The 13,905-nt window shown below is 44.6% G+C and overlaps 1 protein-coding gene across 1 annotated transcript in view; it reads right to left on the minus strand.

The window, feature by feature from the left end:
• Window positions 1–3,700: 3,700 nt before the first annotated feature.
• LOC140733375 (potassium channel subfamily K member 1-like) overlaps window positions 3,701–13,905 on the minus strand; it is a 35,613-nt gene continuing 25,408 nt past the window's right edge. The window contains exon 3 of the mRNA XM_073056625.1: window positions 3,701–7,227. Within this exon, the coding sequence (XP_072912726.1) occupies window positions 6,965–7,227 (263 nt within the window). The 3' untranslated portion in view covers window positions 3,701–6,964. The remainder of the gene's footprint in view (window positions 7,228–13,905) is intronic.

The following is a 13,905-nucleotide window of genomic DNA, read 5'->3' on the forward strand; positions in this document are numbered from 1 at the left end:
CATTCTATACCCACACTGGGAGTGGAGGCGGGTCTGTAACACTACAAAACCATTCTATACCCACACTGGGAGTGTGGACGGGTCTGTAACACTACATGACCATTCTATACCCAGACTGACAGTGGGGACGGGTCTGTAACACTGCAAAACCATTCTATACCCACACTGGGAGTTGGGATGCGTCTGTAACACTACAAAACCATTCTATACCCACACTGGGAGTGGGGACGGGTCTGTAACACTACAGGACCATTCTATACCCACACTGGGACTGGGGACGGGTCTGTAACACTACAGGACCATTCTATACACACACTGGGAGTTGGGACGCGTCTGTAACACTTCAAAACCATTCTATACCCACACTGGGAGTGGAGGCGGGTCTGTAACACTACAAAACCATTCTATACCCACACTGGGAGTGGGGACGGGTCTGTAACACTACAGGACCATTCTATACCCACACTGGGACTGGGGACGGGTCTGTAACACTACAGGACCATTCTATACCCACACTGGGTGTGGGGACGGGTCTGTAACACTACAAAACCATTCTATACCCACCCTGAGAGTGGGGACGGGTCTGTAACACTACAAAACCATTCTATACCCACAGTGGGAGTGGGGACGGGTCTGTAACACTACAGGACCATTCTATACCCACACTGGGTGTGGGGACGGGTCTGTAACACTACAAAACCATTCTATACCCACCCTGAGAGTGGGGACGGGTCTGTAACACTACAAAACCATTCTATACCCACAGTGGGAGTGGGGACGGGTTTGTAACACAGATTCAGAGTCAGGTTTATTATCACTGACACCTGTTGTGGAATTTGTTGTTTTACAATGGAATGTTTTACATTTTTTAAACTGTAAATTATAATAAAAAATGTATTAAAAATCAAATTAAACAAGTAATGCATAACAGAGTACAAAAATGGTGAAGTTTATAGGTTGGTTCATTGTCCATTTAGAAATTGGATGGTTAACGGAAAACAGCTTTCCTTCAGGTGAATATTTGTCTTGAAGCTCCTGTGCCTCCTCTGATGGTAGTAATGAGAAGAGCGCATGTCCTGTGTGCTTAATGATGTGTCTGTAGTACTGTAGGATGATTGGGTACACACATTGGGATAACTGATCGTTAGTGTTTTATTTTTCTTTTACTGTCTTCATTATCCACCTGTGTTCCTTTCATTCGCTAGCTTTTTATGGCAGTGCACTGACATTCACACATACACAGACTCTCTCTCTCTCTCTTTCAATATCTGCGCTCCCTGGCTACTTTATTAGAAACATCTTTACATGTGCTCATTAATGCAAATATCTAATTAGCCAATCATGTGGCAGCAACTCAATGCATAAAAGCATGTTGATATGGTCAAGAGGCTGACTCGTTGTTCAGAACATCAGAACGGGGAAGAAATGTGACCTAACTGAATTTGATCATGGAATGATTGTAGTTGGGCATTTTGAGGATCTCAGAAACTGCTGATATCCTGGTAATTTCACACACAACAGTCCATATTGTTTACAGAGAATGGTGTGAAAACAAAAAAAAACACCCAGTGAGTGGCAGTTCTGTGGGTAAAAATGCCTTGTTATTGAGAGAGGCGAGAGAATGGGCAAACTGGTTCAAGCTGACAGGAAGGTGATAGTAACCTTGTGTTACAACACTGTTGTGCAGAAGAGTGTCTCTGAGCACAGAATACGCGGAACATCGAAGCAGACCACAAACACACACTTCGTGGCCATTGTACTAGTCACCTCCTGTACCCAGTGCACCTGCACAATAATACACCCTTGTTGGAAACCCCAATTCCTCATCTGGGAATTGAATATATATTGGAAGAGTGCATGTTCCTGAGAGTTTTGCTAATGTTTAATAGGCAAAGGTTAGAAGCAACAGCAGATCTGACTCAGTACAAGCTGCTTTGTTTCACAACTGAACGTAGAACTACAGTAACGAGGTTCAGCCAGTACAAGTTGGTAGCCTGACAGTAGAAAAGTGACAAGTGTGTTACACTCTCTCATGTGAGTGGGACACCTTGGTTGACCAGAATATTATCCCTCATACTGTTCTCCACATTTTCTGTAGCTCAGCACAAATGCCCCCCTGAAAGACTCACCTGGATCTCACTGTCCCCACCCTTGCTTTCACTGCCATGTACTTATACCCCTCTAACCAAAGAAACCTATCCTTCAATATCCAAATTCTCATGTTTCCATATGGACTTAACCCCTCAGCCCCAACTACAGGGGAGTCAAAGATCACGGGGACAGACTGGGAGAATGGTGCTGAGGTCGAGGCTGGGTCAGCCATGCTCTTATTGAAGAGGGTGTTTCACCTCCTCTCTTCCCTCACTCTGACCAGTCCACAGATACTGCAATGGCATGGCAGGACTTGTCAGAGACAAGTGCCAAATTATATCCATGGGACCCAGAGGCTCTGGAAACAATTGGTGAGGTTCGATCAGACCCAAAGTGTTGATGGAGGCGTTCCCTACAGCACACTGTGAACTGATTATATCGCCCACTGAACAAGTCAGAGGCCCGATGTTCGTGAGCACACTGGAGGTGGCCTGTCCTGGAGAGGGAGAACTGTGCGTGAGTGAGGAATAGGGCTTGGTTTGCTGTTGTTCCTTTTGTCTCCTGAAACTTGTAGACACGATAAATAAATTAATCTGAATCTGCACATTAAGAGGGGCTTGTCACTTCTATCAAGTGGGTTTGAATGTTTAGCAATAGGGCCCTGTTTGCTATTAGCAGTGTCAGGGCTACAGAACCCCACTATATGGCAACAAACCCATGCGTGTATCACATGTACATGGAGTGTGCGAGACTGCAGCCGCTTTTCACATAACTGTGAGGGCTGCCTCTCACCTTCTGGTTACATTTTAGCCCCATCCTATTTATATATGGTCATCCAGTACAGAAGGGGGGGCAAGGAGGACATCCTTGTCAACTTGCTCCTGGGGCTGGGGAAAACAGCTATCTGTGGGTCCTGGAAACGGGTGGCAGAGGGATCTGCTCGGGCAACTGCCTGGCAATGTTTAGGGGGGTATGTCTGTGCCCGCGTAACTATTGAGAGGAAACTCGCGCTGTCCACAGCGATCACAGTGGTGTTCCGGGACCGTTGGGCTCCGCGGGGGATTAGCACCAACATGGACAGAGATGGAAACATTTCAATTTAATGTCATTTGTTTAGTAGTTGTGTAGTAATTGTGTTAGTCACTGGTTTGTATATGTTGTAGCACTGAATTTGTAACAAAGATATTTTGTAAAAAAAAATCCACAGGAATCAAGTTTTGCCTCACACAGCTCAGCATGAAGAACTGCTTCATCGGGAATGAACAACTTGCTCTGTATTGTCTGAATGTGACTTTAGATTTATACATATTCACCTGAGGTAGAAACACTTCCAAACCGAGGAGATTCATTCACGAATCCACAGACAGAGGTATTTCAGTTCGTTTTGCGTGATTTGTTTTTTTTCTCTTTCTCTGTGCACTGGGTGTCAGTCATTTTTTTAAAATTGGGTTCTTTTGGGCTTTGTGGCTGTAAGCAAACAAATCTCAGGATTGTATAATTTATACATTCTTTGATAATAAATGTACTTTGAAACTTTTAAGAAGACAAACGTTATTCCTTCACAACAGAACAGATAAAATCAAACTATTATGTGGGCAGAGAAGCTTAGTCAGACCTTAACAATTAGATTTATTTTTGATTTAGAGATACAGCGTGGTAACAGGCCCTTCTAGCCCACCGAGCCCGCACTGCCCAATTACACCCATGTGACCAATTAACCACTCACCCGTACGTCACCTGGAAACCCACGCGGTCACAGGGAGAATGCACAAACTCCTTACAGATGACAGCGGGAATTGAACCAGGTCACTGGTGCTGTAATAGCTTTAAGGTAGCTGCAACGCTACTGTTCCACCCCTACATCTCTCCCCTGAAAATATTCCTCAGATTAGCGAGTCCCAGCAGGTAGAGCCTCTGTCTCACTGCTCCAGGGACCCGGTTCAATCCTGGCCTCAGGTGCCATCTGTGTGGAGTTTGCACATTCTCCCCGTGTCTGTTTGGGCTTCCTCCAGTTCCTCCTGCGTCCCAGAAATGTGGAAGGGGTGAATTTTCCGTAATATGCAAGTAATTTTCCCTAATGTGTTGGTGACTGGTAGAAATCTGGGTGCAGCAATGGTAAATGTGGGGAAAATCAAATAGGTTAGCATAGGACTAGTGCAAAAATCAAAGAGTTTGATTTACAGCAGGGACAATGGGCCTGTTTCTATATCTTAAGTGCTAAATTCCCACTCAAAGGCTAAATCCCAGCACAACCTTGGATCCTCGATTCCCAGGTGCATTGACAATTTCTGTTACCAGGAAACAGAACACAGAACAGTACAGCACAGGAACAGGCCCTTCAGCCCATGATCTTGTGCTGACCAAACTAATCCTTTCAGCCTATGCAACTATCTGCACATTCATGTGCATAAAAGACTCTAAATACCTCTATTGTATTTGCCTCCAGCGCCACCCCTGACAGCAGAGTCTCGGCACTCACAGCTCTGTGCAGAAACATTTTGTTATGTCATCTCCTCTAAACTTAGCCCTTCTCATCTTAAATGCATGCCTCTTGGTATTAGACCCTGGGAAAAAGATTCTGACTGTCTACTCTATCTGTGCCTTTCATTACCTTATAAACCTTTATCAGAAGCCTCCGCCACCCCAGTTTGTCCTTGGAGAACCTGCTCTTTAATGCAGGCAGCATCCTGCTGAACCTGCTCCAGATCCTTCCTAAAATGGAGCTACTAGAAGTGAGAACAACACTCCAGATGTGGTCCAGCCAGATAAAGTGCAAAGATGTAGTTGTCAGTGCACCAGCGATTACCCATTAGGGCATGATTCTTGCCCCTGTCTGTAAGGAGTTTGTACGTTCAACCCACGACCACATGGTTTTCCTCCAGGTGTTCCAGCTTCCTCCCACATTCCAAGGATGTATGGTCCCCAAGATTGAAAGTGTTCGTGTATGAAGTGTGCCTGTACTTGCTGGAATTCAGAAGAATGAGGGGGGAAATCTCATTAAAACCTACTGAATATTGAAAGGCCTGGACAGGGTGGAGAGGATGTTTCCTATAGCGGGGGAGTTTAGGACCAGAGAGCACAGCTTCAGAAAATAAATACCTGCCTTTAGAATGGAGGTAAGGAGAAATTTCTTTAGGCAGAGGGTGATGAATCTATGGAAATTACTGTCACAGACGGCTATGGAGACCGAGTCATTGGGTATATTTAAAGTGGAGATTGATAGGTTATTGATTACTACGATGTCAGAGGTTAAAAGGAGAAGGTGGGAGGGATGACTGAATGACCTAATTCTGCTCCTATGTCTTATGGTCCAATACTATTCCTGATAATTGTACACTTGTCCATTCCTACAAATAACACAACTCGTTTCCCCCCCTCTCCACTTATTGTAATCGTTCTTACTTATTAGTCTGATATGCTTTTGAGCCCACATGCTCAATGCTTCAGGCCAAACCCTGATTCCCTCCTTCCCTAACCACAAGAGATTTTGCAGATTAACACAACGTACACACACACAATGCTGGAGGAAGTCTGCATATCAGGCAGCAATATGGAGATGAAGGATCTCGGCTCAAAGCACCAACTGTTTATTCCCCTCCATAGATGCTGCCTGACCTGCTGAGTTCCTCCACATTTTGAGTGTCCCCTCCTTCCCTTCTTCCATGGTCCACTATCCTCTATTAGATCTCTCCTTTTCTAGTCCCGTTCGTCTTCCACCAATCACCTCCCAGCTTCTTACTTCATCCCCTGCCTGCCCCCAGACAGCTTCTATCCTTTCCCTTAATGCCAACTTGTCACTCTGGCATTTGCCCCTTTCCCTTCAAGTCCCGATGAAGGGTCTTGGCCTGAAACATCGACTGTTTATTCTCCTCCACAGATGCTGCCTGACCTGCTGAGTTCCTTCAGCATTTTGAGTGCTTGTTGCTCAAGGTAAAGTGCCTATCCCAAAGAAAGCCTCTCACCTAAAGACAAATGAATCTAGGCTTAGTTGTAGGATCAGGACAGGCCACCGTTACAGACCAGAACAGAGATAAGTCTTGATCCAGCAGCAGGTGGAACAGGCCAGGTGGGCTTAAGGGCTTTCTCCTGCTTTTTGGGGGATTCCAGGCCTGTACAATCAGACCTATGCTACTCGGAGTGGTGTGGAGACCACAAACACACAGCGTCCCACCACCCTAAAAATATCAATTAATACTCTCATCGTGACTATTTGCACAAATCACTATACACCCCGTCTCTTTAGCTGAGGGAGAGCCACCTCAGAGGTTGGCTTTATCAGAAGTCCAGGGGGAGATGCTGTAATGGGGCTCTTTCTAAATACTTTGAGAGAGGGGAGGGTCACTCCAGATTAATCTTCGCGTCAAGTTGGTCGAAGCCCTGTGTCGGTGTGTCCAGTGGTCTGTGAGACCTATGTAAGGAGTGACGGCCTGTGCTGGGGTTGTGTGTGAGGAAGTGGATGGGTGGGACGGTGCGAAAGGGGCTTGCTTTGCTGTTGTTCTGCTGAACATGGTGGGTATGCTACGTTGCCACTGCAATGTGTAGTGATGCTTGCGAACTCCCCCCAGCACACCCTCGGGTGTGTTGATTGTTAACATAAACAACACATTTCACTGTATGTTTTGATGTACATGTTATAAATAAATCTGAATTATGTCTGAACAGTGTTCTCGATAACCTGAATGTACAGTTCTTTCTCCTTGCTAGTTACACATTTTTTGTCATATTCTAATTTCTGTATAATGATAGGATTTTTAATTTAGAGCTAGCAGATTGCTTGAGAACCTATGCTAGTTACATGCAGATTTGCCCCACGACATGGGGGAAGGATTGGCCAATCTTGCCCTTGGGGGGTGGCGTCCACCTGGAGAGACGGTCACCGATTGGCGGAGTCCTCTGTAAACTGGTAGGGCGCTGGGCTGGGGACGAAAGACTCGCTGAGCTTCTGCTGCTCTCTGTTGATGGGCACGGAGTCCATGACTGAAGGAAACGAGAGCTGATCTTGGTCCAGAATCTTAATCTCATCCTCCGCCTTCTCTTTCTTCAGGTAGAAGATCCTCTTGAGTTCTTTGAGCTTGTGAAGTTCGCAGAAGGTCTCCAGGACAACAAGCACAGCGGTGAGACCAATCATGAGGTAGACTAGAGAGAATGAGAGGACACGTTATTTAATTTTAGGTACAATTAGATGCAGGAGGCACAAAATTATTCATCTTAGAAAAAAGAAAGATTAGCTTTATTCATCACATGAACATCAAACCATACAGTGAAATGTGACATTTACATCAGCAACCAACACAGTCTGAGTATGTGCTGGGGGCAGATCCCAAGTGTTGCCAACAACTTGCTAACCCTAACGTGTGCGTCACTATTTTTGGAATGTGGGAGGAAACCAGAGCACCCAGAGGAAATCCTCGCAGTCTTGGAGAGAGCGTAAAAAGTTCTTACAGACAACAGTGGGAATTGAACCCCGACTGCTAGGGCTGTAAATCATTACACTACTGTACCTCCCCAGCTTAAAATCAGAGAGAGTCATACAGCGCAAAAACTAGGCCCTTTGGCCCAACTGGTCCCAGATGCCCGTGTTTGGCCAGAACCCTCCAAGCCCCTGCCCTCCATGTACCTATCAAATGCCTCTTAAATATTGTAATGGGACCATCCTCTGGCAGTTCACTCCAGGTACTCACTACATTACACTCTGTATAAAGAAATTACTTCTCAGGCCTCTTTTAAATCTTTTCCCTCTTATCTTGTATCTGTGACCTCTAACCTCCAGTTTACATGCTTGGTCAAACTTTTTAACAAAGTATGTATATGTTAACTTGAGTCATTTTCTTGCAGGCATTTACAAGAAAAAGAGAAGTTATAAGAGAAGTTATAAAAGAGAAGTTATGTAAAAGTCTATACATAAAGACCAACAAACGCCACCATTAAACAAATGATATTGAGACCACGAGTTGTAAATAGGTCTTGAAATTGAGTGTAGGCAGTAGAAACAGTTCAGAGTGGTGAGTGAAGTTCTCCGCACCAGTCCAGGAGCCTTTGCTCCCAATATTGAGCTGGCCTCCTGCCCCGCTGTGGTAGTAGTATGGAGAGAGGTTACCATGTGTTGCTGCTTGTTCCCTCAGAGTCACAGGGTTTCAGATTTTTTTTTTTTTTTACAGAATATCTTTATTACAAATTCAGTGCTGAAATATATACAAACCAGTGACTGACACAATAACTACACAACTACTAGGCAAACGACATTATACTAAAATGTTTCCATCTCTGTGAATAATGGCACTAACCCCCCATGGAGCCCAATGGCCCCGGAACACCTCTGTGATTGCCGTGGACAGCGTGTGTTCCCTCCCAATATTTACCTGGGCACAGACATACCCCCTAAACATTGCCAAGCCACCTGCCCGGGCAGATCCCTCCACCACTCATTTCCAGGACCCACAGATGGCTGTTTTCACCAGCCCCAGGAGCAAGTTGATAAGGACATCCGCATCCCTCTCTGCCCCCTCCTTATTGGATGGCCGTATATAAATAGGGTGGGGCTAAAGTGTAACCAGAAGGTGAGAAGCAGCTGTCGCAGATATGTGAAAAGGGGCTGCAGTCTCACACGCTCCATGTACATGTGATACACGGCCTCCCCCAGCCCGTAGAGGCGACATGTGGTTCAGATCAGGTGTGATGGAAAGCACTCCGCTTAAGTTCAACCTCAATGACCTTCAGGTCACTGGGCAGACTGGCCCTCCCATCAGACTTGGGGTTTTCTACAGAACTTGCAGCTGGGAGTCAGGACACTCCGACTGACTGACCCACACCAGTGCTAGTGTTGTGCACAAGCCTCCTCATCTCTCCCACGTCACCCCACCATGGCAAGGTATTCTTCTACTCCTTTCCCCCGCTCTGTTTAATCACTCTGAACACTCTTTGGCTGAGGCAGAGGAAGATAAAGCACTGGAACAGACCCTTTGGCCCACCGAGTCTGTGTTGACCACCAACCACCAAGTTACAGCAACCCTACACTAATTTCAGCTTTTAATCTTCCCACAGTGTAGGGAGGAGTACAGCACAGTACAGCCCCTTCGGCCAACCTTTTAACCTACTCCAAGATCAATGTAACCCTTCCCTACCACTGACCCTCCATTTTTCTATCAGTTATGTGCCTATCTAAGAGTTTCTTGAATGTCCCTAATGGATCTGCCTCTACCACCACCTCTGACAGGGTGTTCTACACACCCACCACACTCTGTGTAAAAAATCTACCTCTGACATCCTCCCTATACCTTCCTCCAACCACCTTAAAAATATACCCCCTGGTTTCGGCCATTTCCACCCTGGGAAAAGGTCTCTGGCTATCCACTCGATCTATGCTTCATATCATCTTGTACATCTCTATCAAGTCACCTCTCATCTTCCTTCAATCCAAAGAGAAAAGCCCGAGTTCACTCAACCTGTCCTCAGACGACATGTTCTCTAATCCAGTCAGCATCCTGGAAAATCTCCTCTAAAGCTTCCACATCCTTCCTATAATAAGGTGACCACAACTAAACACAATACTCCAAATGTTCTGGCTCCTCCAATGCTATATATGATGCCATCTAAATATAACGCTGTCTTATCTGGATGGCTTTTAAATGCTGCTAATACCAGATACACAAATACCTAGATACCGTATCCTTCATTCCCTGACATCACTGCAATTATGATTGCAACTTAGCTCAGGACACGTATTCCAGAATTTACAGTATATATCATAATGCAAGCTCTTTGGCAGCTCTGAAAATATTGTATAAAAATACTATCCACAAAGTAATCTTAATGTTAAGCATATGACCACAAGAAGATGAGGCGCATTTACACAGAGTGCTGCCACAAGAAAGCAACATCAATCATCAAGGACCCCCTGCATCCAGCCCATGCTCTCTTCTCACTATTACCATCGGCAAGGAGCTACAGGAGCCTCAGGTCTTTGAAATTGAGTCCATGGGCTGTGGGAAGAGTTCAGTGATGGGGCAAGTGAAGTTATCCTCACTGGTTCAAGTGGTTGGGGGTAATAACTGTTCCTGAACTTGATTGTGAGAGTCTTGAGGCTCCTGTACCTTCTTCCTGATGGCAGCAGAAGAGAGAATGACCTGGTGTTGGGGGCCCTTGACGATGGATGCTGCTTTCTTGTGACAATGTTCCATGTAGATGTGCTCAGTGGTGGGGAGAGTTTTTACCCGTGATGGACTGGGCCATATCCACTACTTTTTGTAAGATTTGCAGTCAAGGGGATAAGTGTTTTCATAATTGGCCATAATGCAACCAGTCAATATACTCTCCACCACTCATCTATAGAAGTTTGTCAAAGTTTTAGATATCATGCCAAATCTTCGCGAACTTCTAAGGAAGTAGAGGTGCTGTTATGCTTTCTTCATTATTAACTGAGAAATTTGATATTACTGACCCTCCACCTCTGATCCCCTGATGAGGACTGGTCATGGACTTCCGGTTTCCCTCTCCTTAAGTCAATAATCAGCCCCTTGGTCTTGCTAACATTGACTGAGAGGTTGTTGTGGAACCACTCTCCCTCCCATATGCTGATTCATTACCACCCTCGATTTGGCCAACGTCAATGACGTTGTCAGCAAGCTTAAATAGCTGTGCTATTTCTCACAGTTATAATTATAAAGCAAGTAGAGCAGGGAGCTAAGCACACTAAGTTGTGGTACACCTGTGCTGATGGAGGTTGTTGTTGCTAATCCGCACTGACCGGGGTCTCCAAGTGAGGAAATCGAGGATCCAATTGTACTGAGGTCAAAGTCTTGAAGCTTATTTACTAGTTTTGAGCGGTTGATGGCATTGAATGCCGAGCTGTAGTCGACAAATAGCATTCTGATGTATGCACCTTTGCTGTCCAGATGTCCCGGGGTTGAGTGAAGAGCTGATGAGATGGCAGCTGCTTGGATCTGTTGTGGCGGTAGGCAAACTGGAGTGGATCCAAGTCACTTCTCAAGCAGGAGTTGATATGTTTTGTTACCAACCTCTCAAAGCACTTCATCACACTGGATGTAAGTGCTACTGGATGATAGTCATTGAGGCAGGTTACCATGTTCTTCTTAGGCATCGGTATAATTGAAGCCTGCTTGAGGCGTGGGTACCTCAGACTGCCGAAATGAGAGGTTAAAGATGTCGGTGAACACTCCAGCCAGTTGATCAGCACAGGTCCACAGTGGCTGGCCAGGTGTCCCATCCGAGTCAGATGCTTTCCATGGGTTCACCCTCCTGAAGGGGGCTCTCACATTGGCCTCAGAGACGGAAATTACAGGGTAGTCAAGGACTGTGAGAGTTTGTGAATGTTTTGATGGTCAAGGCGTTGAGCTCATCTGGGGGTGAGGCCTTGTCACCTGTGACACTTGGCTTCACTTTGCAGGAGGTGATGGCATTCAAGCCCTCCCACAGCTGCTGAGCATCCATCAGTGATTCAAGTTTGTCCCGAATTGCCACTTCATGTGCGAGTTTCTGCTAAATTATAAATATTATAACTTTCATATTTTTCACTTGGTTGGGAAATAACAAAATCTGCTTCACCATTTCATCATGGCTGAATATTACCCTTATTCTCCTGCCTTCTCCCCATAACTTTTAACACCCTGGCTCATCAAGAACCTATCAATGTTAGTTTTAAATATATCCAATGACAAGGCCTCCACAGCTGTGTTTGGCAATGAATTCTACAGACTCACCACAATCTGGCTAAAGAAATTCCTCCTCATCTCTGTTCAAAACAGACTTCCTCCATTCTGAGGCTGAGTCCTCAGGTCTTAGACTCCCCCACTCTTTTCTGCTTAGTTCTAAGCTAAACGTTAATTTTGCTTCAATATTTTTGTCAAATCTCTTTAGATCAAGATGTAAAAAAAGAGAACTAAACACAGAGAATGCTGGAGATAGCAGTGGGGTTCAGGCAACATCAATCAATGAGGAATGAAATAGTTAACATTTTATCAGAATTGCATGGAACTGAAATTAAAATTCATTTGGACTGATTCAATGTTAATTCCACAGAAAAAGGAAGATAGTGCAAATTGGGGCATTGTGGACAGCAAGGAAGGTCATCAAAACTTGCAGAGGAATCTGGACTAGCAGATTGGATTTAAGGCAAGCAAGTATGATGTGATGAATTTTGGGAGGACAAACCAGGGTAGGATTATACAGTGAGTGTGTGGTAGGGCACTGAGCAGTGCGGTAGAACGGAGGAATCTGGAAATACAGGATCCATAATTCCTTGAAAGTGGTGTCACAGGTATAGTAGGTAAAGTCGCAAAAATAGCTTTTGGCACATCAGCCTTCATAAATCAAAGTACTGAAACAGAAGTTGGGATGTTACATTGAAATTGTAAAAGATGCTGATGAGGTCTAACTTAGAGTATTGTGTGCAGTTCTGGCCACCTACCTACAGAAAATTTATCAATAAGATTTAAAGAGTCCAAAGAAAATTTACAACGATATTACCAGGTCTTGAGATATAGGAAAAGTTTGAATAGGTTAGGACTTTATTCCCTGGAGCCTAGGAGAATAGGGGTAGGGTGTGGGAGGGGGGGGCAGTAGGAGGGGCTTTTGGGGTTCTAACATTTTTAACCATCACTCATTCTTTGGGGCACTCTTCTGTTTTCATGGATGTTAGTGAAGAACAAGAATTTTAGGATGTATATTGCATACATTTCTTTGATATTAAATGGAACTATTGAATCTTATACAAAATTATGAGAGGTATAGAGAGGGTAAGTGCTTTTTCCCCCACTAAGGTTGGGTAAGACTATAACTACATGTCATAGATTAAGGGTGAAAGGTGAAATATTTAAGGGGAACCTAAGTTCAATGAGGAGAGAACTTCTTCACCCAGAGGTTGTTGCGAGTGTAGAACAACCTGCCAGTGTAGGTGTTGGCTGCTGGTTCCATTGAAACATTTAAGAGCAGCTTGGATAGGTACATGGATGGGCAGGTCTACGGTCCAGGTACTGGTTAATGTGACTTTAGAATATGGGAGGAAACCAGAGTACCCGGTGGAAAATGCACGCAGTCATGGGAAGAACGAAAAACTCTTTACAGACAGTAGTGGGTAATGAACCCGGGTCACAAAGCATTGTGCTAACCATTTTGCTACAAATATGTATAGTGCTGCTTATTTAATAAATTTATGTATTTTTTTAATATATTAAAAAGTTTTGAAAGTAAGGAAGTGTTCATGGGTTCATTGTTCATCTGATGATGGAGGGAAAGAAGCTGTACCTAAATGTTCAGCAGGTGTCTTCAGGCTCCAGTACCTCATCCTTGGTGGCAGTAATGAGAAGAGAGCATATTCTGAGACGGCGATCCAATGACAAACGCTGCCTTTTTGCGACATCACCTTTTGAAGGTGTCCTTGATGCTGGGGAGGCTAGTGCCTAAGATGGAACTTTCTGCAGCTACAAGACCCCACAAAAAAACAAATGACTAGTTCAAATCTTTTTTAGGTGTGGTTGGGAAAAATGCAATGGCCAAAAGTTGAAGAAACTTTTATGTCCATTCAAGAGGAGAAAACGTGTCCACATTTAATGTTTCATCTGAAAAATGGACTGTCTTAAGGGCCTATGTTCTAATATCTAACAATGGAAGTCAATGACTATCAATCGTTCCCCATCAATAATACCAATGTGTTAAAACATTTATCATTACTCTCCAGACTAACTGTGCAAGCAGAAGGCTGTCAATGCCAAGAGACTGGAAGAAAACAGAAGTTATGAGGTAACTTCAACTGGGGGTAATTGGATGAAATTGTGGCAAAATCAGGGATGGCTCTAAACT

The sequence above is a fragment of the Hemitrygon akajei genome, chromosome 9, assembly GCF_048418815.1.
Source record: "Hemitrygon akajei chromosome 9, sHemAka1.3, whole genome shotgun sequence".
In the NCBI taxonomy this organism is placed as follows: domain Eukaryota; kingdom Metazoa; phylum Chordata; class Chondrichthyes; order Myliobatiformes; family Dasyatidae; genus Hemitrygon; species Hemitrygon akajei.